Source organism: Meriones unguiculatus, chromosome 7 (genome assembly GCF_030254825.1).
Source record: "Meriones unguiculatus strain TT.TT164.6M chromosome 7, Bangor_MerUng_6.1, whole genome shotgun sequence".
NCBI classification, from domain to species: domain Eukaryota; kingdom Metazoa; phylum Chordata; class Mammalia; order Rodentia; family Muridae; genus Meriones; species Meriones unguiculatus.
In genome coordinates this window covers 44,019,973-44,045,617 of record NC_083355.1, presented here as the reverse complement: position 1 = coordinate 44,045,617, position 25,645 = coordinate 44,019,973, and the positions used below count along the sequence as shown (strand labels likewise).

At 45.7% G+C, this 25,645-nt stretch overlaps 1 protein-coding gene across 1 annotated transcript in view; it reads right to left on the bottom strand.

Annotated features, from left to right (window-relative positions):
- Positions 1-25,645, bottom strand: part of Vps53 (VPS53 subunit of GARP complex) — a 130,137-nt gene that overhangs the window by 97,855 nt on the left and 6,637 nt on the right. Inside the window, exons 3-4 of the mRNA XM_060387277.1 lie at positions 18,364-18,413; positions 15,335-15,401 (exon numbers count right to left, since the gene is read on the bottom strand). Coding sequence (XP_060243260.1) covers positions 15,335-15,401; positions 18,364-18,413 — 117 coding nt within the window. The remainder of the gene's footprint in view (positions 1-15,334; positions 15,402-18,363; positions 18,414-25,645) is intronic.

The window sequence follows — 25,645 nt, the reverse complement described above, 5'->3', positions numbered from 1 at the left end:
TGAGAGTAAAGCTTTTCCAAGTGTAACAAAGGACGGCTTCCCACAAGCAGAAAGACTTCCAGCGCCAAGTCAGAAGTTCCTTACTTCATCTTAATTTCCCGTGTCTTACGAGTATTTCTAATTTTAGATTCTGAGTAACTCTCATCTATACTTTGGGTGTTTGCTCAGGAGAGAGCACCGTTGTGTGGCAACATCTGAAGTCCTGACAGTCAGGGAGCTACGGGGCATGTTCTCGAGGCGTCATCTGACTGGACCCTAGGCCTGCTCCAGTTACTCGGTTACTCCCACTGTTTAGCATCGCTGGTGGGATGTACAGTGGACACAGGGCTCTTTTGGTCCTTGGGTTTCACTTTCAGTCATGCCTGCGCTGACAGAGACCAGGCTGATGAATGCTAGCTCAGCCACTGCTGCTGTTGGGACCCTACTGCACTGGCCAGCTTCTCAGGCTCTGTAGCGAGACAAAGTGGCTCCCCCATCCACTTGTAAGTATCTGTTATTATTTCAACAGACAACTGGAGACCAGGGCTATAGCTCAAAGATAGAGCACTTGCCTAGCATGTTTGAGGTTGGGAGCACATACTCATCACTATAAAAATAAAGAAGGAGGGGCCGGAGAGAAGGCTCAGCAATTAAGAGCACGCACTGCTCTTACAGAGGACTCATGTTCGGTTCCTAGCATCCACGTGGTGACTCAAGACCATCCATATTCCAATTCTAGGAGATTCTACCTTTTTGAATATCCAAAGGCACAAATCGGGTGCATGCACTCAAACACAGATCATAACTACATACAAAAATAACAACTGATATTAAAAAGTTTGGGTGTGACAAGGAAACAAGGGCTAGTAATTAGGCGTGAGCTAGAACACACACTGCTCGATTTACCTCTTCTTCTGCTTTATTTGTATTTATTCATTTATTCATTTTTGAGTATGTAAGTGGATGTGGGCAGATACATGTTTGGTACAAACACCTGTACGTCCAAGGAGGACATGGGGCTTCTGCTCTGTCACTCTCTGCTGCAGCCATCCTCTCCCCACTACAGCAAGCACTGGGGTTATGACCACGCACACGATCACACAGAGCTTTTCATATCAGTGCTGGGGATTTGAACTCAGATCCTTATGCTTGCAGAGCAAGTACTCTTACTCATTGAGCCATCTCTCCATCTTTACTCTCTTCTCCTACTTTACTAAAAAACAAAGCAAAAACCAACACTGGAATCATCAAATCTTATCAGTGGGCATATTAGAGACAAATATCTCCTTACCTGAAGGCACTCACCTATGCTGCCCAACACTCACAGTCTGGGTACCAGAATCACACCCAAAGAGGATTCCAGAGTCTTCCCAGAACCCACAACCCAACAGGGAAACAGAAATCAGAATCCCAACCAAGCAGGAAGTGCACCCTGTAATCCTAGGTGGAGGCAGGAGGATCAGGAATTCAACGTCCATCCTCAGCCACACAGAAAGTTTGAGACCAGCCTGGGCTACATGAAACCCTGTCTCAAAGATAAATAGAAATATAAAAGAAATTAGAATCCCAGTATGTGATCCAACACTACCGAGAGGCTAACAAGCTCTCTGTTACTTAAAGGCTTTAATAAAGACAACTGCAAAACACCAAACCAAAACAGACTAGAAAAGTGCTGTCTCTGGTTTTGCAAAATTAATCTCCCCCAGAGGAGACCAGGGAGTCCAAGTCAGAGCAAAGGAAATTTTACAGCTTTATTACAGACCCCTGAAAAGGCATTATTAATGGAAACGCTGATGTAACAACCAAAACTGAGCCCACATTACTCTAAATACTGTATTTCTGTGGCTAAAAAAGGGAGAGAAAAATGAGGCCAAGTTCAGATATTAAGACAGGGTTTCAGATTCCCACCCATTGTTTTAACACAGCTGAATGACTTCTTGTGTCGAAGACTTGAGACCCAGGAAAGCTCTGTCTGTCGGCAGAATTACTACCGTTTTTTTCCCCCAAGGCAAAGCCCCTATCTGACAGTGAAATTTTCCTTACAAAGCCTCTAGTTAACAGCAATCAAAGCAAGAGTACCAGTTACAGTGGAGAGGAGCGGCACTTTCCTCTTCAGGTGCAGAGTCCAGTTTCAACTTGTAACTGACTGCTTTTAACATGGAAATGGGGAGGCGGCAACAGTTATGCTGGGCCTTTCTTGCAGGCTCCTGAAGAGTGCCAATTTATGTGGGGATGGCTTAGAAAAAGAATAAAACTTCCCCGTTCCCACTTGGCAAACCGGTTTTCTAAAGCTATTTTCAATCATCATGTCTCAGATAAGTGGGACTTGCATTTTGATGGTCAGAAATGAAACAGCCTGATGGTTCAACTTGTTAACTAAACCAAAGAGAAATGCAAGGTGGGTTAGCTGGTGTGGGGAGAGCACCTCTGTTCTTAGACACTGACACAAAAGCTTAGACTACATAAGGCTTATCTGAAACATAGGAGGAAGTAGTTTATGTTAATGCATTCTGCTTAGCCAAAGAGAAAAATATTAACATTTTGAGTACGGAAAATGTCTCCAAAAAGATTAACTATTAAGATAAATTATCCAGTATTTCTACTCTCAGGTATTTACCGAGGTAAACCGAAAGAAGGGATCTGAGCACATGAAAGGAAAAACAAAACATTGTAGGTCCATACAAGTAATATTACTGAGCCAGAAAGGAGATGAAATTCTGATACATGCCATTAACCCTGCAGATTTTAGTGAAACATATCAAAAACAAAAGGCCAGATATTGCTGAATTCCATTTAGACGGCATACCTAAAAAAGGAAAATCCATAGGGAAAGACTGTTAGAGGGCCCAGGAGGCTAATGATTACAGAGTTTCCGCTAGGGAGGAATGAAATACAGAGCGGAAACATTTGCATAGCACTGTGACCATAATTAACACCACAGTGCATTATGTTACATACGTTCTATGCATTTTTAATATTAACAAAATCTACTATATCAAAAGACACTGAACTGTATAAAAATAGTCTAAACACACTAATGACACTGTACATGGATTCTATCTCACGAAAACTGTTTAGAACGTAATGAGATTGGGGACGGCAAGAAGACTCAGAAGGTAAAGGAGCACCGCTGCGCAAGTCTGACAGCCTACGGTAGATTTCCCAAGAAAAGGAGGAAGGAGAGGACAAACTCCACACAGCTGTCCTCTGGCTTCTGTATGAACGCCGTGGTGCACACACGTCACACATACAAACACACACCCACTGATAGAAAGTGGTATTTAAATGTGAAGCCAAAGTTGTACCTTTGTTTTATTTTGGGGTCAGGGTTGTACTATGTAGCTCAGAGGGCTTGAGCCCAGGATTTTACTTCCTCAACCTCCCAAGTGCTGGGACCACAGGCATGTGCCATCCTCCACCATGCCTGCCTCTATATGCTGCATTTACTAACCAAATTTAGCAAAAATTTTAAAAAGAATCATTAAACGTATTACTTAACACTTAGCACTGTTTGCAGGCAAAATTACAAAAAACAACAACAACAACAACTATAAAAATAACAATAAGCCGGGTGGTGGCGGCATCTGTGCATGCCCTTAGTCCCAGCACTTGGGAGGCAGAGGCAGGCAGATCTGTGAGTTTGAGGACAGCCTGGTCTACAGAGCGAGTTCCAGGAAAGCCAGGGATACACAGAGAAAACAAATAATAATAATAATAATAATAATAATAATAATAATCACAACAATAACAAACTAGGCGTGTTGGTGCTCACCTTTAATCCCAGCCATCAGGGAAGCAGAGGCAGCAGATCACTGAGTTTGAGGCCAGCCCGGTCTACAAAGTGAGTCCAGGACTGCCAAAGATACACAGAGAAACCCCAACTCAAAAAACCAACCAGACAAACAAACAAAATAACAATAATATATTTTTTTAAATACCAGTCTTTCTGGGAGGTTGAAGCAGAACGATCAGCCTGAACCACATACTTCAAATACAAACACACACACCAAGACACACGTTTGAAGTCAGCCTGGACCATACCAGAGAGAGCCTGTCTCAGACACATACATACACACACCACAATTCCTTGTGAGCCTGCTGCATCTTTGTTTACCATGACAAGGGGCAAAAGCTGGCGTCTTAGTAGGGGTCATGCCAGGCACACTTAAGAAGAGCACCATGGGCCAGAGAGATGGCTCGCTGGTTAAGAGCTCTATTCCTGCAGAGGACTCAGGTTTGGTTCCCAGCACCCACTGTCTGCAACGCAAATGCTAGGGGATCAAATGCCCTCTTCTGACCTCCAAGGGCTCCTGCATACATGGAGTAGACACATAAGCACTTAGGCACACACAGATTTTAGGAACCAGCACCTTAACTGTGAGACAGCACAAGTGCAACCCCCACTTTAGAAAACTTTAAATGTGGCTATTGTGGTAGTCAGAGAAAAGCCTTTTTAATATAACTGTTCTCAGTGACTGCGAGATGGCTCAGTGGGTGAGAGCACTGACTGCACAGGGACATGATTCAGATCCCAGCACCATGTAAAAAGCCGGGCATGGTCACCCACCTGTAAACCCAGCAGTGTGGAGCAGGACAGGAGGATCACTTGCTGGCTGGACACCACCTTGCTCCAGGTTCAACTAGGGACCCTGGCTCAAACAAGGCAGAATGCTGCAAGACACGTGATCACAATGTGAACCCTGAAATTGTGTTGTTTGCTGGAAAAACCTGTTTCTAGTTGTAGAGTGGCTCAGCCCTAACACACACCTTTAATCTAAGAGCTCTCTGCTGGAACAGTATTAAGCAAAATCAACCATAGGTCAAGAGGCAGAGCAAGCAACCAGTTGACAGGGAGTGAACATAGGAAAAAAAAACATAGGGATTAAGAGGAAGTCAGGAGGATGGATAGAGAGGCGCACAGGAAGCAGAAGGGAGAGACATTCAGTTTAAGGGTTTGTTGGAGATGGGTATGGGAGAGAAGGCTGCCTTTTTCCTTTTGGGGACATCCACTGAGAAGGAAGGTCCGCGGGGTGCTTTCTCTGCCTCTCTGAGCTAGCAGCCTTTCACTCTAGCATCTGGCTCCTGAGTCTTCACTGGTAAAATCAAAGGTTTGAGATTTTGTTACAAACAGCAAGGGAAAGTAATGGAGATGACGAGACATCTGCCTCCACATGCCTGTACAAAGGTGCTCACAGTGGCTCACATGCAGGTACATTCGTATTTGAGCTTTTCAAAGAAGCTCAAATAAAACGGAGAAGACAAAAGTAATACACATAAACCGAGTGCAGTGCCGCGCGCCTTTAACCCCAGTGCTCAGAGTCGGTGGCAGGGAGATTTTTTTGAGCCTGAGACCAGCCTGTTCCATATACTGAGTTCCAGGATAGCCAACCTATGCAGAGAGATTCTATCTCAAAAAAAAAAAAGTAATGCACATGAGTACAAAGGGATGAATTAAAACAAGAAAAGGTAGAAATGATAATTAGTAATTTGAAAAGCCCAAGCTGGCTAATATAGTTTAATGTAGGGGACAAAACAGGAAATGCAACTCTAAGCATGGAAAGAGAATGAAAAATGAGACTGCAAAAGGAGAAATAGACTTAGACATCAGAGTAAAAGAATTCTGAAGACATAACGTCTGTGAAAATTGGCTCAGGAAGCAGCAAATGTGGGATGAGATACGGCTCAGAGGAGGGACAGGCTGTAGGACAGGCAGGGACCTGGAGTGGCTTTAAAGCAGGGCAGTAGGAATGGGGAAGAGTGGGGCTGCTAAGAAAGACCAAGAACCTAGCAGGCATCTGGACATACAGAATCTGGAACACAGGGGTTCCAACACTGTCACACTCAGCAGCTGGAGCCCTACAGCTGCTTCTTAAACTTGAGTGAGTCCAGCAGTCTGAAATACTCTTATTCTCATCCTCACTACCCTGGGGTAGGCATTATCTTCATGGCTCCAGTGAGAACCTGAGGCAAAGGCCACGTGCACACACCTGTAATCCCAGCATTTAGGGGGCAGAAGCAGGCAGATCTCTGAGTTCAATGTCAGCCTGGTCTATACAGCAAGTTCCAAGACAGCTAAGGCTACAAAGAGAAACTCTTTTTTTTAAGAGAGAGAGAGAATCTGGAGCTGAAAAAGGTAGCATGTCCCACAGACACAGACAACAATAGAGCTGAAGTTCAAGTTCAGGGCTCAGCTCAGCATTTTCACCTCACCAGGCCTCCGCTCAATGTTGCACAGGCAGCACTGTCTGGCTATAATCCTCGGAGGATTGAAAGGAAATGTTCAGTCTCTTTCAGTCATAAGAGGAAGAGAAAATAGTTGTTTCTATTCCTTTCAGGCTGTCTGAAAATGAGGGTTTAACAGGACAAATGGCAAAGCTTCAATGAGGCAATAGATGTGTTTATACACACACACACACACAGGCACTACAATGGTAGGTCAAGAAAAGTGGCTTTTACCTGTAATCCTAGCATGTGAGAGGATGGGGCAGGAAGACTGAGACCAAGGCCAGTCTGAGCTATATCATGGACTTTGAAACCAACCTGGGGTACTTAGAGAGACCATCTCTCAAAATACCAAAGAGGGAACCAATATGCTATCAAGTCACATGTGTAATAAAAGGAGTCAGATTAAGCCCTGTCACTACAGAGCTAAATAGTCAAGAGCCTTACTTTAACTACAGTTAAGTGTCCTAGAAGCAAGCAAAGCAGAGCATTCACATGGATTCAATTTGTCAGATAATGACAAGCCACCCTTAGCCTCTGCTCCAGATGTAAGAAGTCCTGGTTAGGGAATGGGAGTCAGAGTCAAGCAATCTGAGGGACATTATGCTTACAGAAGGCTGACAGCCAGGCCGTTCCATGAATCAGTGCTGTCTGCATTCCCGGGACATGTCAGACCACAACAATTTCAGCCTGAAAACATTCTGAAAAGTACAACACAAAAAAGACACACACACACACACACACACACACACACACACACACACCGGAAGAGGAGGGAGAGAGTGTGGGGCAGGTGCTGTGGTTTGCACCTGTTGTCTCAGCTCCTGAGGAAGCTGAGGCAGGAGGAATGTCCAGCCACTCTTAGTTACTAATGGGAAATAACAGCTTATACGTCAAGAAGCGTAATCATTTTTTAAGGTGATATATTTAGAAGGAAAAAGTACATAGCAGCTGTTACTTATTTATTTACTTACTTATTACAGACAGGTCCTCAGTATGTAGTCCAGGCTAGATCAAATTCATGATCTTCCCTCAGCCTCCCAAGTGCTAGGATTGCAGGGGTGCATGGCCATGTCCCACTGGCAATTGGTGTTTGTGTGTGTCCTTAAAACTATTGTCATTTATATCCTTGGTTAATTTCAATCAATGGGCTGAATTTTCTTCCCAAGAAGGATGAGAGGACGTCATAACTGAAAGGGATGGACGGTAGTGCGCACGCTCCTGCCATTACACCCTGAGAACAAAATCAGCCATGCGCCAAGCGTCAGCACTAACAACACCTAGTTCAGTCTTGAAAACATTATTTCTGTTCTAATGCTTGAATTAGATGAGGAGCTAATTTTCAAGATAGAAAGCAGTGGATATTCTCTCCTGGGGAAGCAACAGACTTTGCTGATTTGGTTCATAAATCTTCCTGAGTCTATTTCAAGAGAAGCAAGCAAGTTTATTGACCTCCTTTTCTAGAGAAAACAGAAACAGTGATTAGGAAACATGGCCCTGAGCCGGGCAAGATGTTGCCTTGCCTGTGATGAGCATTCAGGAGGGAAAAAAGAGGAGGATCAGGAGTTCAAGATCAGCCTGGGCTATACACTGAGTCACAGAATGAGATACTGTCTCAAGGTGGGGGGGAATCCGTAGTCAAGAGCATTTGCTGCACTTCCAGAGGACCCGAGTCAGGCAGCTCACAGCTGCTTATAACTATAAGAACATCCCACACACACATTACACACACTTACAGAGACATATACACATAAAAATCAATCTTAAAAAAAAAATAAAACAAGCAAACCAACACACACACACACACACACACACACACACACACGCGCACACACGCAGAGCCCTGGACAATAACCAAGAACAGGTAAGAGTCCTGCGTTTTCTGGGCCTCGCACTGTAGACTGAAGTGAGGATGAGAAAGGGAACAGGAGTGTCTGGTGGCAGGGCATGGGGCTCTGACCCCATCCTGCTCCGCTTTCCATGACAGCCTGAGTGGAGAGGAAGAGGACACACGTGCCAGATGTGACCGTGACAAGATGAGAAGCCATTGACATTACAGGGATCACGTTAAGTTCCAGCAATCAAGTCATACACAAGATACACTATGGGTAGGACACTTTAAAGAATCTATCTCACACATAGAGGAGTTGAAGTGAGGCTCCTATGAAAAAGACCTGGGGCAAAGGTACAGAGCGCTGGGCCTCACGTGTGTTTTGTTTGGCCTTTGCAGTATTTGGGAAAACACTAGGACAACTTTAAGAGCTGGGAGAGGCAAGAAAAACCCAGATTCCTGGCTTCTCTTGGAAAACTGATAGATCTGGCAGCTCCAGGTCTACATCTGAACCTGACAGCAACTAGGCAACAACTGATGTGTGGCTGTCCCATTGAGACACTCTCCCGAAGACAGACATGATCACACACTCGCCACCTTAAGCTGCTTATGTTGCCTTCTTACCTTCAAGGCCTTTCTTGCAACTCTTGACCTGCAATCAGTGGAGGCCAACAAGGTGACGTGGCTGCTGAAAACCCGACTAAAGCCGGAAGCAGCACAGCAGTGCCTTGACAGCACCACCTAACTTCTGAAGGGCTGCAAACTGCCCAGAGAAGCTAGAAAAATCACTGTCTTCCCTCCAGAACAGTATCTATCTAAACAAAAACATACATAAGATCCATGTAAAAGTTAATTTCAGGGCCCTGGCAAACCCTGGATGGGCTGTCTAGAAAGCAGTTACCTGAATGAAATACCCTCCATCTTCATCAGAGCAGGTGTGGCTGCTTGTGAGAGCCCAGCATTAACTAGCTGGTCTGTTGATGGCTGACACTCCCTCAGAGAAAGGAGGGAATGGGAGGGTGATTAGACTCTCACTGGAGAGACCGATTGATCTTCCCAGCCATCTGCCTGCAACTTCACCACAGCTGCACATGGCTTGAGGATCTCAGAAGCTAGAGAATATAGGTTGATGAAGGTTAATTAAAGTGGAACTTCCATATATGTTGCTACGGGGAAGCCATCATCCATGCTCAGTGAGGACATTCAAGCATGGCTGCTTTAGAGTCACACTCCTGCCAGGAACCCCTCATCCATGCACTGGAAATACATTCAATAAAAAAATTCGTTCCCAAGAGTGAACTCTGGTGACACTGTCCTTTGGTTTGTTATTGGGACCTCGTAAGGAGAGGGTAGATTGAAGTCTGTCTCCCCAGAAAAAGAGTTGCCACAAGGCCCTAGTCCAGAGCTAGGAGACAGAGTTCCCCTCTGAACATTCACACAGTGGCTACTCCTAGGGTCATATGTTAAAGGGTGCTGACAAACCCCACCCCAAAGAACTGGAACAGGAAAAGCTCTGGAAATTACATCAGTTAAGGAAATTCAGCGTAGCTATGTTAGAAAAGGGAGCCATTCTAAATGGCAGAAGCTGTAACAGGGAAGGGATTAGGTGTGCGATGGTCCAGCTGCAGAACTGAGACCGATGAGGGCTCCGTGACATCCACTTCCCCACTCAGTTCAATGTAACAGAGAGTTTCTTACATCAAATTACCACATCTGGACTAATCTGTTCTGTGCGTGAGACAGCTGTGATCTCTCCACCTCATGTATCCCATGCTTCTGCACAATCACAAACCATCAGAGACGTCACAGAAAGTATTTCTGACTGGGTCTAAGTTCACACTACAACTGTTCATAGCTTTTCCCAATCCTGAGCTTCAGTGAGCAGAGAGCTGGAGAGGATAGTAATAATTCTCTTCCCTTCCTAAACCTCAGTACTACTCTGTTCAAAGAAACAGCCATGCTGTGGCCAAGCCGCACAGAGACAAAGCCGGAGGTTAATCCTGCTTTGGTGATTCTTGTGGGCTTCCTGGGGACTGGTTGAGCTTTGGCCCCTCTTGCAATTTCAATCCCTGCTTTTCCCTCCCCTAATCTGCTCTTATATTTGCTTCTTTCTAGCTACCTTCCAGTTGTCTGTTTTAATTCTTGGGAAGCTGCATAAATTTCAGAGCATATCAGAGCACATATTTGCTGAACTGACTCACTACCGACACGTTTTCAACATGTGAACATTTAATTAAAGTTGTGGACTAATGATCTCAACAGATGAAAATGGGGAGGACTCAGTGCCATGGAAACTTTATAGTAGCACTGTGGTCTGCTTGGAAGAGAGTACAGGCTAGACCACTTCCTGCTGGCCCACAGGAGAGGCAGTCACCAACCAAAAGCTCTCCAAAATGTTTAGGTAGCAGATTGCTGACCAAGCAGCTAGAAGTCCATATACTAAAAGATGGCCCCAATGAACCTTCAATTTAAAAATCTGCCCAAATACTCTTTCAAAAATTTAGTTATGGGTAGATGCATGTGTCTGTGTGTATTTGTACATGGGAGTGCAACGTCCAAGAAGGCCAGAGGCATCAGACTGGCCACAGCTGAAGTTACAGGTGGTGTGAGCTGTCCAACGTGGGTACCAGGAACCTCAGGTCCTCTCAAAGAGCAACAAATACTTAGGAACCATCTTCTCTCCATCCCACGATTTCTTTTTTTTTTTAAATAATGAAACCTTGTTTCATTATGAAGCCCTGACCGGCCCAGAACTGGTTCTGTAGACCTGGACGACCTTGGACTTGTAGAGACCAGCTTGCCTCTGCCTCCCTCATAAGCGCTAAGTGGTGGGATTAAAGGTGGTGCCACCATGCTCAGGCCCCTCCCCCCAAAAAGAACTATTCTCAGGGTTCCGAAGATGATTCAGTAAGGTGTCAGTGAAAGCACCCCAAAAAATGTGGGTGTGGCAGCATGTACCTGTCATCTCCGTGTTGGAGAGAGTGGCTATCTAGGACTTGGTGTTTGGCCAGCCTAGTTCAATCAGTGAGCTCCCGGTTCATCGAGAGACCTTGCTTCAAAACCTAAGGTGGAGAGACACTGACCTCTGGCTTCCACTCACTGCATACCACACACACACACACACACACACACACACACACACACACACACACACACACCAATACAAAAGACCCTTCCTGCTAAACATGTATTTTAAAATGCCCAAGAGGTGGCTCAGTAGCATGAAAGCCTAACAAGTAGGCTTCAGAACTAGAACCCACAGAAAAGTGGAGAGACAGAACTGACTGCAAACTTGTCTCTGACCCCGACACGTGCACTAAGCATGCTCATTTCCCTCTCCCATAATAATAAATAACTTTTAAAAATGTCTTTCAAGAGATCATGAAGTCAGGTCGGGGGCACGCACCTGAAATCCTAGCACCTGGGAGTGGAGGTATGCCATAAGGCCAGAGTGCGAGTCACGAGGCCCTGTCTCAAAGGACAAAACAAAACCCAGCAACAACAACAAAGCAAGCAAACTCAAAGAAGGCTCCACAATGTGCAGGGAGGGCAATCTTTTGCGTAGGCTGAAAAGCATGGCCATGTGGTGGGCTGGGGAGCCTTGCTCTAGGAAGGGCGCTTCCTTTGTCCCTCCTGCTGCTCTCCTGACTGTTCTCAGCCACTGAGGAAACAAGACCTGAAAGCAAACTCTGCTCGTGTTCCAGGAAGGAGGGGAACTCGGAGCCTCCTGACCTATAAAACCCACTGTCCTGGCACATCCACAGTTCCCCTCCTCTGTGCCCGTCAGCTGGAGACTCCCTTCAGCAAACCACCCGCCAGCGTCACGCTTTCTTCCCTAGGAGCCGACAAGGGTGGAACCAAGTGAACTCGGCTGAAAAGTCTCCACTTGAGCTTGCATTTCAATCTGTGGGAAGAGACAGATGGAGGGGATGACAGGAAAAGCGATTATTTCTTCTGGGCTTCCTCTCTGTCTGGATTCTAAGGAGACGAACACAAAATTCCATCACAGACTGAAATGTGATCTAAACATTCTTGAAAACACGGTCCTGCTCTCTGAAATATGAACTGCCCTGCTGGCAACCTGTGACCGTTTCCATGTGGAGGTGGGGAGAAGCATTCCTGAGGCCTACCCCTTCTGGGGCTCGCTCCCCCCGTGCTGCTCTATCGTGGCCCACAGGTTAAAACCTGAGTGGCCAGGATATGTATGGACATAGCATGACCTAATGAAAAGGCCTGATGAGTCATTAGCTTTCTTTTCGCATTCTTAGAATTTTAAATACCTGAGCCTCTCCCAAGTATTTCAAGGTTTCTGGTGAGCCATTCTAAATATAGGCTGAGTCACAAAATACAGTAGTGCCATTCCAAATAGCAGTAGCCTGTGCCTATTCACACGAGCCACAGGCTGGGGATGCAGCTCAGTGCTAGAGCTGCACACACTTGCCTGGCACTCAGGAAGCCCCAAGTTTTATTTCTAGCACTGAAAAAAAAAAAAAAAATCCCCACACAAATCAGGCTTTAAACCACCTCAAGAATGACTAAACTAAATTTTTACAGTCAAGGACAAGGGCATTTGTCTATTTACACCAAATACATGTGTAGTTGTATATACAACTATGTGAAATGAAGTGTAAAGATGGAAAGGAATTCTTGCCTTCACGGAGCCTACAAACTACCCAAGGGGACAAGATCTATTCATTCACAAGCCAAGGGAGGCCACGGACTCAAAAGGCCAGGCATAGCGGAGGGCTGGGGAGTGACAAGAGAAAAGGACACACATCTATCTCCCCTCTAGATGAGGAGGTGGTCAGATAAAGGTCAAGTCTCCTTGGGCATGAAATTCTGATTGGTGTTATTCAGATGGCATAAATAAAATAGCACTTTTTAAAGCAGTATTTGAGCTGGCCCTTAAATGGGTAAAGTTTTAAAATGCAAAACTGAAAGGGAGGCAAAACAATAAGAACAAACCACTTCAGGCCTTAATAATGAAGATTGGCCATTGACCTGATGGGTCAAGGTCACTGATGAGAGAGGCAAAATTGAGAAGCACTGTCTAGATCAGGATGATAAACTAGGAAGAGCCACCCTAAATTCCACAGGCCGGGGTCCTACACTGAAAAAAAGAAACTGAACTCAACAGCAGCACTTCTTCCTGCCTCCTGACTGTAGAGGCAACGTGACCACTCCGGGTCACGACAGACTGTATCCCCTCCAACAGTAAGCCAGAATAACCCCTCTCTCCCCTAAGTTGCTTCTTGTTGAGCATTTTGTCACAGCAATGATAAAATAACTAATACAGGTACAAAGACAGGCATGGAGAGAGCATGGGGCATATGGCAGAGCAGAGTTTTCTGTGTGGCCAGCACAACGAGAGAGACAGAGTTGGAAACACGGACGGCAACCCTGAGCAGCAAGTAAGGGAATGCGATGGACTTCACTCAGCATATCAGAAGGCCCCGAGTGTTCTGAAGAGGCAAATGACAGGACTAGATATAAGAAGCGGAGTTAGTCACTCAATCAGGAGACTCCTCCTTGTTATTTCTAAGGTCCTGCTTACGAGGGACCTGGGAGACAAAAAACAAACTATAACTGTGTGAGAGTCCAGGAAAACACGATGTCTGAGGAGCTGACAGCTAACACAGTGATAAGCAAAGGGACGAAGATAAACTGGGCACCAACGGATAACAGAAGGGGTATATCAAGAGTGAAAAGGATGAAGGCCATAGAATGTTGGAAAGTAGAGCTGGATAAACTAAAAATGGAGCTGGGGCAATGGCTCAGTCGGTAAAATAGCTGATTCTCAAGCACAAGGACCTGAGTTCAAGCCCTAGCAGCCGCGTAAAAGCGAGGTGCAGGGTGCCCACCCACCATCCCAGCAACAAGGAAGCAGGTACAACAAGGAAGCAGGATCCTTGGGGGATTGCTGGCTAATTTAGTCAAATTGCTGAGCTCTAGGTTCAGTAAGCGACTCCACAACAAACACCTGACTCAGATCTCTGACCATCACATGCACTAATACACACACACAAACACAAAAACACAAAGAAGGGGGCTGGAGAGATGGCTCAGTAGTTAGGAGCATTTACTGCCTCATAGAGGACCTGAGTTCTGTTCTTTGCACTGATATGGCGGCTCACGACTCTCTGTAACCCCAGATCCAAGAGGTTTGATACTCTCTTCTAATCTCCACATACACACCAGCACATGATGCACATGCATGCAGGCAAAACACTCAAACATATAAAAATAAAACAAGTACAAAAACACAAATAAATGAAAAGCAACTACAGGAAAAATAAAACTGAGAAATGTAAGAGTGGACATTTGCGAGCCATTAGCGGCAGAATGGGGATGAGGCAGATGAGGAAGATTCTACCTAGGATTAGACCCCTCCTTACACTCTAAAGCCGAGCAGCACAGAGTTTTCAGAAGCTGGTGGCACTGACGCTGTCAGGGAGCCGGCCACAGCAGGCTGCCCCTGCCACCCCAGCACTCGGTTGGCTAACACTGCTGAAGCACACAGGGCTGGGCCTGCAGGGCAGCGTGGAACACTTGTCTACTGCACGAGGCCCTGGGTTTGATCCCCAACACTGCAAAAAGCCAAAGAGGACAAGTGCAAGGACTGAAGCCATCCCAACAGCACATTGCTGACCTGAGAGAACAGAAAGGGAGTCTAGAGACTGCAGAAGGGAAGGCGGGAATGGCACACTCAACAAGTCTGTTAGACGGCACACTCTGAAATACAATGAATACAGAAGAACAGAATCCAAATAAAAAAGGAACTGCCTAACGGATAACATGTGCCCTTCAGTCACAGAAGAGTACATCTCCACAGGCTTCCTTTGCCTTCACCCCTCACAGGAGCCCTCCACAGTGAGATGGGAAGAACAATACAACACTGAAGTGAGCCCAGTCCTGATGGCTGGCAGGGCAGCTGTGAGGAACCAGAGCAGCCTCACAGCAGCGTCTCCTGCAGCAATCAAACTACCAAGTGAACCCAACTACCAAGCTGCCAGACAAAAGGCAACATTTGAGTTAGGCACAGACGTAAGACACGCCTGAGATGGTGAAAGCTAGAACCCTCCAGTTCATCGTAGCCCACAGGTTGCCGGCCCTGGGTGAGCTGTGCGTTAACACGTGATGTGGGCATGGAAGACAGCGAGTGAGAGCTCATGGCTGGTCTGGAGCTACTTCCCCATCATAGTAGAGTGGCTTCCTCATGCCTCCTATCGGAACAGATAACAACTTGCAAACACTCGGCTCAACAAGGGGACTGTAACTAATGCAGAGGGATATGCCACTTACTTGCCTTCCATCCTGCCCCACATTTGTCTGGCCTCTCACGACAGTCCGGATATTGTCATCCAGTCTCCTGGCAAAAAAATCATAGGATACAAGTCATTCAAGTAAACTCAATTCTGAGTAGACCAAGAGAAACACAAAATCAGCAATCCACTCATCAGCTTCTGCAGGTTGCACCTATCTAGTGCAGAAACCCCACCACGCAGAGCGGCAGAAGAACGGGCCTCAGAGCAGGGAGCACAAACACAAGAGGCTGCCATCGGAGCAGACGTGGGTGTCACCTTGTTTAAAAATGTCCAGAACTAATATTCAGAAGTGGCTGAAAGGCCCAATAAAACGGAAACGTTTCCAGGGGTAAATTAGCAGTGACAAATTAGAGATTTTTACAGAAATGAGCTGGCGGACTCAAATTAGCAACTGCAAAACCCTTATTTTGGTGACCTTAAAAGGGTCAAGGAGCCAGTGTGATTTGTGAAATCCATGCTTATTCTCTGTGTCCTGAGGGTGCAGCCTGAAGGAGAAGACCTATGGCTTCCGGCATCTCTTTTTTCTGGGGCTCAGCAAGGGCCATTGCATGGCGCCTCCACCAGAGGAATTTCCACCAGTCAGCTTCGTTTTGCACTTGAAGGATCTATTTACGGTATGGTAGCAAGAATGCAGGAAATACCTAGCTGACAGGGCTCTCTGGATTACCAGGATGTTTCTGCTTTCTATATAAACTCTGGCAACTTTGAGGTCTCCTCTAGAGCTATTATGGCTGAAGCCAACAAAACAACAAGGAGGTTTTTGTTCAGTGGGTTGGTTTGGCGTTTTTAAAGATTTACTTATTTTATTAGTTTATGTGTATGAACGTTTTGTCTGAGTGTATGTATGTGTACCATATGTATACCTAGTGCCTACAGAGCTCAGAAGACGGTGTCAGATCCCCTGGGACTACTTACAGGAGGCTGTGAGTCACCACATGGGTGCTGGTAACTGAGCCTGGGTCCTCTGCAAGAGCAACGAGTGCTTTTAACCCCTGAGCTTCTCTAGCTCCCTCTGTGCTTCCTCAGGCACCAGGGGGACAACACCTCTAAGGGCCAGTGCCCTCTACTCAAAGGCCTAAAGAATGTGGAGGACTCATCTTCTGGACTCAAAATGGACACTTTCCATTTTCAAAATGAGTCTTCGCACCAAAAATCAAGTAAAAGCAAATTGAACATGGTGGCACACACCTTCAATACTATCACTTTGGAGGTAGAAGAGGGCAGATCTCTGAGTTTGAAGTTAGCCTGGTCTACATAGTGAGTTCCAGGACAGCCAGAGGCTACACAGAGAGACCCTGTCTCAAAAGAAAGGAAGGAAGGAAGGAAGAGGGAGGGAGGGAGGGAAGGAGAGACGGAGGAAGGGAGGGAGGGAGGGAAAGGATGGGAGGAAGAGAAAGGAAGGGAGGGAGGGAGGGAGAGAGGGAGAGAGGGAGGGAGGGAGGGAGGGAGGGAGAGACGGAGGGAGGGAGGGAGGGAGGGAAAGGATGGGAGGAAGAGAAAGGAAGGGAGGGAGGGAGAGAGGGAGGGAGGGAGGGAGGGAGGGAGGGAGGGAGGGAAGAAGGAAGGAAGGAAGGAAGGAAGGAAGGAAGGAAGGAAGGAAGGAAGGAAGGAAGATGAGAAGAGCACACAAAATCCCCATATTAATCTGAAGCAATGGAGTCAAGCTACTTACATAATGAAAAGACATTTATTTAGTACCTTTTAGGTACCAAATTTATAAACTGTGACATGGATAAGGTAGAACAGAGCCACTGGGCAGGAAGCACCTGATGATGACACGGACAATCAGGCTCTGGGTTAACCACAGTGTTTAATTCTGGGCCGTACTCAAGTCAACCTGTAGATCCAATGTGTTAATTACAGTCAACCAACAGATATAACCCCATCTCCATATCTGGTCTCCGCACAACAAAAAAAGGTAAGCATATTAAAGAATAAACCATTAAAATATCGTAGAAAGGTTTGTGCCTCCTTTGAAAGTTTCTTTCTCTCTCTCTCTCTCTCTCTCTCTCTCTCTCTCTCTGATAGGGTCTCATGTGTCCCAGGCAAGTCTCACACTTACCATGTAGCCAAGGGTGACCTTGAACTTCTGATTGTCCTGTCTCTCACTCCCACATACTAAGACTACAGGTATATGCACCTACACCTGGTTTTATGGGTTTATGCCATGCGTAGGATTGAATCTAGGTCTTCATGTTTGCTGGGTTAACACTCTATGGAGTTCCTCAGGCCTGATGAACTGAGTTTTTGTTTTGTCTTAGGACAGGGTCTCAATGTACAGCCCTATCTGGCTGGGAATTCACTGTATAAAAACAGGCTGGCTCTAAACCCAGAGATCTGCTTGCATCTACTCCTGAGTGCTGAGATTAAGAGTGTACATCACTAGACTGGAGACATGGCTTGGCAGTTAAGAGCACTGTCTGCTCTTCTAGAGGTCCTGAGTTTGATTCTCAGCACTCACATGGTGGCTCACAACCATCTACTGGGATCTGATGCCCTCTTCTGGCAAGCAGGTATACATACAGACAGAGTACTCATATACATAAAATAAATAAATCTTTTTTAAAAAGAATAATTTAAAAAATGTGCACCACCACAGCCTGCCTGCTAACTGTCCTGGTTTTTTTGTTTTGTTTTGTTTTGTTTTTTTAGACAGGGTTTTCCTGTGTAGCCTTGGCTATCCTGGACTCACTTTGTAGACCAGGCTGTTCTCAGACTCTGAGATTCGCCTGGCTCTACGTCCCAAGTGCTGGGATCATAGGCATGTTCCACTGCACCCAGCTCTGATAACTGTTTTTTAACAGACTGTTCCAGCTTCCTTCCTTTTGTATGGACAGCTAAACACTGGCCAAAGAACTAAGCTCCTTGCCAGAGTTTACATGAAAACTCACAAAAAAGAATTATTTTTAAATTTGTGATCTCAGTGCTTTTTCGTCAAAAGATGCTATTCAGATATGACTAGATTAACAATATTCCTTTCATTAAAACTCATATAGCATTACTTACCTTATTTTCAGTCTAATTTTGTTCACGACATCATCTATGTTTGCCAGAGACTACAATAAAGAAAGACAGAATGCTGGCTGTTACGTCACTTTTTGGAATTCTCTTTCTTTTGCACTAAAGGGCTGTTTAAGACACCTTAAGTAGTTTAATCTTGATACCACATTTAATTCTTTTAAAAATCATCATATTTTTACAAAATGTCTTGGTCTTGCGAGTACATGTGCACAAGATGTAATGTTTGCATATTCCTGAGGACCCAGATGTGCACAGGCCAGAGGGCGACACCAGGAGTCCTGCTCGTCGCTCTCACCTTATGCGTTAAGCACGCTCTCTCAGACCCAGAGCTCGCTGAGTCACCTGTCTCTCCTGCCAGCTTGCTCTGAAGACCCGGCTACACTTCTGAGTGCCGAGGCTGGAGGCAAGCCGCCATGCCAAGCATCATCTACACGGTGCTCAGACTCCAAACCTGCTCTCCACACTTTCCCTCAGCAGTGAGTCCTGCAGCAGCTTCCCAGGCTGGCTCCTTTACAAACTCAGCAGTAGTTGACAAATACACCCATTCTCCTTTGAAGCCTTATTGGAACGCAGCCACGTGAGACAACCTCCATGTCTACGGCGGCTGGGGTACTACAGTGGCAGAGTTGGGAAGCTGTGACAGGCACTGCAAGAGCTATAAGTCTTAAAGATGTCTGCTACCACATAACATATAAGGTAATGGAGTGTGTGCAGTGGTGCACTCTTTTAGTTCCAGCAGTCAGAGGCAGGGCCAGGGGCTCTCTTCAGTTCAAGGCAGGCCAGCCAGCACTACAAAGTGACATCCTGTCCCAAAAAAAGAAAAAAAGACCATGGCAAAATCATAAAATAAACTACGAAGAGAAATGGGACGAATGAATACAGCCATATCAAAACGCCTAATTCTCACTCACACTGCTGGGGAGCGCCAGGAGCAAGGCTCTGCACAACCCCACTGACATGGTTCCAGACAGGTGAAAGCACTGCTCACCCTGGAGCCGGAACAATGGCTCTGAGGAAGCCATGACTGACAAAAGCCAAAAAGGCCCTGTGGGGACATTGTGCTAGTCCTCAAGGTCCTACTTGAGTGACAGTGCCTTAACTGAGAAACCACCAGGCTGCTGAGGCAGAATGCTACAGGCCTGTAATCCCAGCACTCAGGAGTTTGAGGAAGAAAGATGGAAACTCTGAGGGAAGTCTACTTACTGAGACCCTTTCTCGGAAAAACACAAACACACAAACACACACACACACACACACACACACACCAAAACCAGGCATGGGGCAGACACCTTTAACCTAACACTCTAAGCAGAGGCAGATAGATCTGAGTTCAAGGATAACCTGGTCTACAGAATGAGTTCCAGAACAGCCAGGACTGCAAGAGAAATCCTATCGCAAAAAAAAAAAAAAAAAAAAAAAACGAAAAGAATTAAAAACAAAAACAAACAAACAAACAAACAAAAACTACGTACCTGTCTAAACACCTTACCCTTCCCCAAGCAAAAAAGGTAACTTTTATGGATGCGGATGTATTAGGAAGGTGTCTGGAAGACCATACACTGCTAACGTGCCAGTGGCTGGAAATGTCTCTTCTTTTTACCTCTGAGGATCTGCCTGTATTTTAACTCATCTACTCTGACTGTCACAGAATAGCACAACCTACTCACAACCAAACGGACCTAGAGCGAAAGTATGGTGAAATGGTGCCCCCTGGTGGAAGATGGGAAGGATGGTCACTTTCTCATTCTTGCCTCTTCCCCAACAGTTCTTTTTCTCAGAAGGAACTCTTTAGAAATGCTTCTGGCTCTCAGCTGACAGAAGGAAGCCAGAAACTTTCCAGGAAAAAGACCTGAGTTGCCACACTAGCCTGTTCACATCTCTCCTTTTAAGCCAAGGTTTACTTCAAATTTTCAGAAACCCAAGAATAGTCAGCTAGAGGTGAAGGTGAAATTCAGAAGAGAAGCTAATTTGATGGGAAAATCCAATTCAATAGGAGTGAATTTAATGCTACTCTTTTAGGTTAGTCCCTTAAAAACTGGACTGGATGTGATTTAAACCACCCATGAAGGAACAGCCAGGGAGCTGTCCAGGCCCTTGGGCTGGCCCACTCTGCCACTGCCAACTCTGGAGGGCAGCTGTTCGAACACCCAGTTTCTAAGAAAGGCTGGCGTGACAGTTCCTGGCCTACTAACTGCTGGAACCCACTCTCAAACAACAGTCATGACTACGTGTTTGTGTGTGTGTGTGTGTGTATGTATGGTGTTGGTGTTATTGTTGTGTGCACTGTTGTTTTGAGATAGCGATTCTCTGTGTAGCCCTGGCTGTCCTGGAACTTACTTTGTAGACCAGGTTGAACTCAGGAGGTCCACCTGCCTCTGCCTCCTGAGTGCTGAGGTTAAAGGTGTGCACCACCATGCCCAGCTATCTGTAGTGTTTAAAAAAAATCATGGGGGGGGGTGGAGAGATAGGCAGAGACGCGCAGTTAAGTGCACCGATGTTCTTTCTGAGGACTTGAATTCAGCTCCCAGCACCCAAGTCAGGCATCTCACAGCTGCCTGCAAACTCAGCTCAAGGAGATCTCACAACCTTCCTGGCCACTGCAGGCACCCGGACACACACGGTACACACAGATATAAACACACATATCTGCATAAATAAAAAATAAAAATTTTACTACATTTCATTTATGTGTGTATGTGTGTGTGTGTGTGTATGTGTGTGTGCATATTCGTGCACAAGTACCATGACGTGAGGATCAAGGTCAAAAAAGACAGCCTGTAGGAACTGGTTCTTTCCCTTTACAGGGCTCCTGGGGATTGAACTCAGGTTCTCAGCCTTAGTGGCAGATGCCTTTACTTGTTGAGGCTTCACCAGCCCATGTCCCTCCCGCCGTCTGTCCTCCTCTCTGTCACGCTTACAAGTACTTACACACACGTACACACACACACACACGTTGGCTTAAAAAATGTTTTAAGACTGTGTGGTGGTGGAGCATGCTGCCTTTAATCCCAGCACCTGGGAGGCAGAAGGGATCTCTGAGTTCAAGGCCAGCCTGATCTACAGAGTGAGTTCCAGGACAGCCAGGGCTACACAAAGAAATCCTGTCTTGAAAAACCAAAAAAAAAAAAAGTTTTTGAGCAATCTGAATGAAGACAGCCAGGAATTCTGTTTTGTATCCACACCTTTCTAAATCAGGTGCACTATCTAGATAATATGATTTAGACACTTACATATAATTATGTGTATAGCATATAAATTATACACTATAAGATTGTTTTAATTACAAATATAAAATATTTATAAGTATTTAAAATTGTTAAAACTTATATCCGAACAGAAATCTAGACACTAAGAGTGTGCAATGAAATGCAGGCTTCTGCTTGCCCTGTGCCACCTGGCTGCAGCTCCTCTTTCGCAGAGGCCAGGGCTCCAAGCCAGCTTCAGACGGTCTGAGTAAAGAGCACATCCAAGGTTGCTGCACCATGCCTTCTCACTCACAAGCCTCGGAGGCCACTGCACACCAGGCAATACTGCATCACAGTGGCCATATCAATTATCAATTTTAAGAATTATCTCTAGACAGGAAAGTCTTGATTAAACCACTTTATTTTCCTTCTTCCTTCCTTCCTTTTTTGTTTTTTTGAGACAGGGTTTCTCTGCCATGGCTATGCTGGAACTCGCTCTCTATCTAGCCAAGCTGGCGTCTGCTTCCTGCGGGCTGGGATAAAGGTGTGTGCACACAGCATTGAATCTAATAATCACCCACCGTAATTATACAGCTATGCAACTGCACTCTAAAAGTCAGAGAGGACCCTGGGTGGCTCAGCAGGTAGTCGCTGTGCAAGCCTGATGAGCCTGATTCTCAGAACCCACAGCAGATGGAGAGAACAAGCTCCAACAGCTGTCCTCTGGCTGTGTCCTCAAGCACACCATGGCACAACATGCCTGCACACGCGAACATATAAAATGGCAAAGACCTGGAGACAAGGCCCACTGACAGAAAAAATTTTTAAAGGATTAGGGCCTAAGGGAATATTTCTCTGATGGCCCTTCTGCCACCCTAGAGACACTGGACAGGCAGGCTGGGAGATAACAGATGCCTGGCAGCCCAAGAATAAGGTTAAAGGAACAGAAAGGACTCACAACATAGCTCAGTGGTAGAGCACTTGCATAGCATGCATGACGCTCTAGATCCAGTCCCTGGCACACATACAAACACAGACACACCCATACAGTCACACACAAACTCAAAGACACACACAGACACATTCACACACAAATTCAAAGACACACACAAAGGCACATACAAACACTAAGACACACTTTCACACACACTCACATACACACCAACAGACAATCACACACAGACATATATACACACAGACACTTAATTAGCTGATAGATTTACAGCTTTTCTGTTGGACAAGCGCAAGGGAAAGGGTTCTAACATTTAATGTGATCACTTCACTGAAATTCTTTTCCTTAATCCCCTGAGCCATAAGAGGCACACTACCATCCTCCTCCAGGTTAAAATTCAAGAAGTAGGGAGTGGGGGTGAGGGGCTAGGAAGGTGGCTCAGAGATTAAGAGCTCTTCCAGAGATCCTGAGTTCAATTCTCAGTAACCACATCATGGCTCACAACCATCTACAATGGGATCTGATGCCCTGTTCTGTCCAGCAGGCACACATGCAAATAGAGTACTCATAACATCTTTTTAAAAGTTCAGAAAGTAGGTTCTGGCAGGAAAGGCCTTTGGGTAAAGTTGTGCTCTTTTGGTTTTTGGTTTGTTTTGTCCATCTCTTGACTTGTTTTAAAGAGCTGGGGCCTGGCGCGCGCGGCCAATGTTCTATCGCAGAGCCGCATGCCCAGCCTGGCTACCTCTGCAATGGCTGAGCCCCTCTACACCTGCATCTGACGGGGCGGACACAGCCCATTCGCTCAGTGCAGCCTGTGACTTGGGAGTCTTCCTTGAAGTAGGAAGGAGGCCCTGTAAGAATCCAGCAACCAGACACGTTGCTGCCTGGTACATCTCTTTGGTGCCCACTCATCTGCTCTGGTTGTGATGGGATTGTACTGCTAAATGCTGTAACTGTTGAAAAGGATTTCCTTCATAATCCGTCATGCTGATCAGAGAGAATCCAGCATAAAAAAAAATATCTACTCCACTTAAACTCTACAGTCCCTCTGTTGAGACCTCCTTTAGCTAGGTAACTGCGGCTCCTCTGTTAACACCTGCTGTTGCCTTTAGCATAGCAGAGGCCATTTTGCCTCCAAGTCTCCACTTGGATTATAAGGTGAAATTAAGCTCAGGTTCTCAGGCCAGTGTGCCTGAGACCAGGATACAACCGTTCAACACTTGCTGCTTAGAATCAAACAGGTGACAAGTGCATGTTCAGCTTGAGTTAGACTGCAACATCCTGCTATGTTCCTTACCCCTAGGATCCTATATCCCAGCCAATCAGCTTAAAGCACTTTGTCTAGCTACCTAGACACACTATAATACACTTGGAAGAAAAGAGATTATGTGTAGTTAGTCAAAATGATGCAATGCTGCCCGCTATCACTTCCTATACCTGGTTACCTGGTTACCAGGGTTTTTTTTTTGTATAAAAAACCTGCCTTAGAAACAGACCCGCATAACAGTCTGACTCCTGAGTCCAGATTATGGCCCTGAAAGGTCAGATTTTGTTCAGCATTCAGTAAGTTTACATCAGTCTGAGTCTGGTGTTGGTGTGGTCAGTGTACAGCTCTTCCTGAACCCGTAACAATAACACGTTCTCAAGCAGTGTAACAGCTGGTCACCCTCTACCCTTCTTCTATGAAGGGACATGCTTTTTTAAGAACGGACTGGGTAATTTGTCACCTGGAGTTGGCCGTTTGTTCTCTCTTTCTACTTAATAAAGACCCAGGGCACCTCGAAGGTCAGTAGACTTTTTTTTTTTTTTTTTGGTATTTATTTTTTAGACAAGACTGGCCTTAAATTCATGACCCTCCTACAGAAGAGTTTGCAAGTCAAAATGTTTGTTTATTTAGGTGGGGGTTGTTGTTGTTGTTTGGTTTTGTCTGAGTTTCTCTGTGTGGCCCTGAGTGTTGTAACTACTGAGCCATCTCTCCAGTACCTTCTTTGTGTAATTCTGAGTGTCTCAAGCAGGCCACACTGGTCTTATACTCTCTCAGGATCCAGCACTAGGCTGACCTCCGGATCCTCCTGCCTCCAAGTGCTGGGATTACAGGTGACACCATGCTCAGCTAGGCTCTTTTCTCCCCCCAAATTTCTTGATTATATGCATTTCTTTGCCCACTTTCCTTTTCATTAGAACTTTAGCCTTTAGCCTCACTTTCAATACTACACAAATGCTCTGCCAATGAGCTGTAGCTCCAGTCTTTTTTCCCTCGAGCTAGGAGTCTTGCCTGGTTGCCCAGGCTGGTCCTGCACTCCCAGACTAGGACTGTACTGATTTTCATAAATTTCCTAGCATGTCCTCTCAAGCCTCCAACGACACGACAAATGATTTTCTTTAATTACCTGCTAAGAAATGGAAAATGTCTCCCAGATTACTGTTAGCACTGCAAAAGAAACTCTGCTACGTACAGAGAGCTGACATCCCCCGGACTCCTACCTGATGAAGAAGGGACATCTGAGGATTCGTGGCCCCTACTCCAGCCACAGCACTCACAGACATGTGTTGGTATAATATTCTTGTGGGATGTATGTAATTTACCCTTGTTCATTCAAATGCTGATTTCTCTACCCCACCATCTGGTTTCAATCGGATACTGCATTGTGATGCTTATTTTAAGCACCACCTGTCTCAAGTTTGTGCAAACACGTCATTTGTTCTGTGTTGTCAATAAAACAACCAGCCAGTGCTGTGCAATGGGGAGAATAGGGTAGGACATCCTGGTCCAGAGGGGAGGAGAAGGAAGCCAGAGAGGGGAACAGAGGTTGGTAGGGCAGGACTTGGAACCATGAGGAGGAATGACCCATACCTAACACATGACTAAAAGCAAGTATAACAGGTGAAATCTGAATGAAACTATGCGGGCTTGGAGGTTTAGGATGGAGTAACTATTGCCCAGCACTGTGCTCTAGGTTAATTAAATAAAGCCCAGTCTCTGTGTGGTGATTTGGTTATACAGCTGGTTTAGGAATAACTGCTGGTTAACTAAAACATAAATCAATGATAAATATTAATAACCCACAACAGACATGCAAGCCACTGAAGAGAAATTCAGCCTCATTGCCTCTCTTACACTGCCACTAAA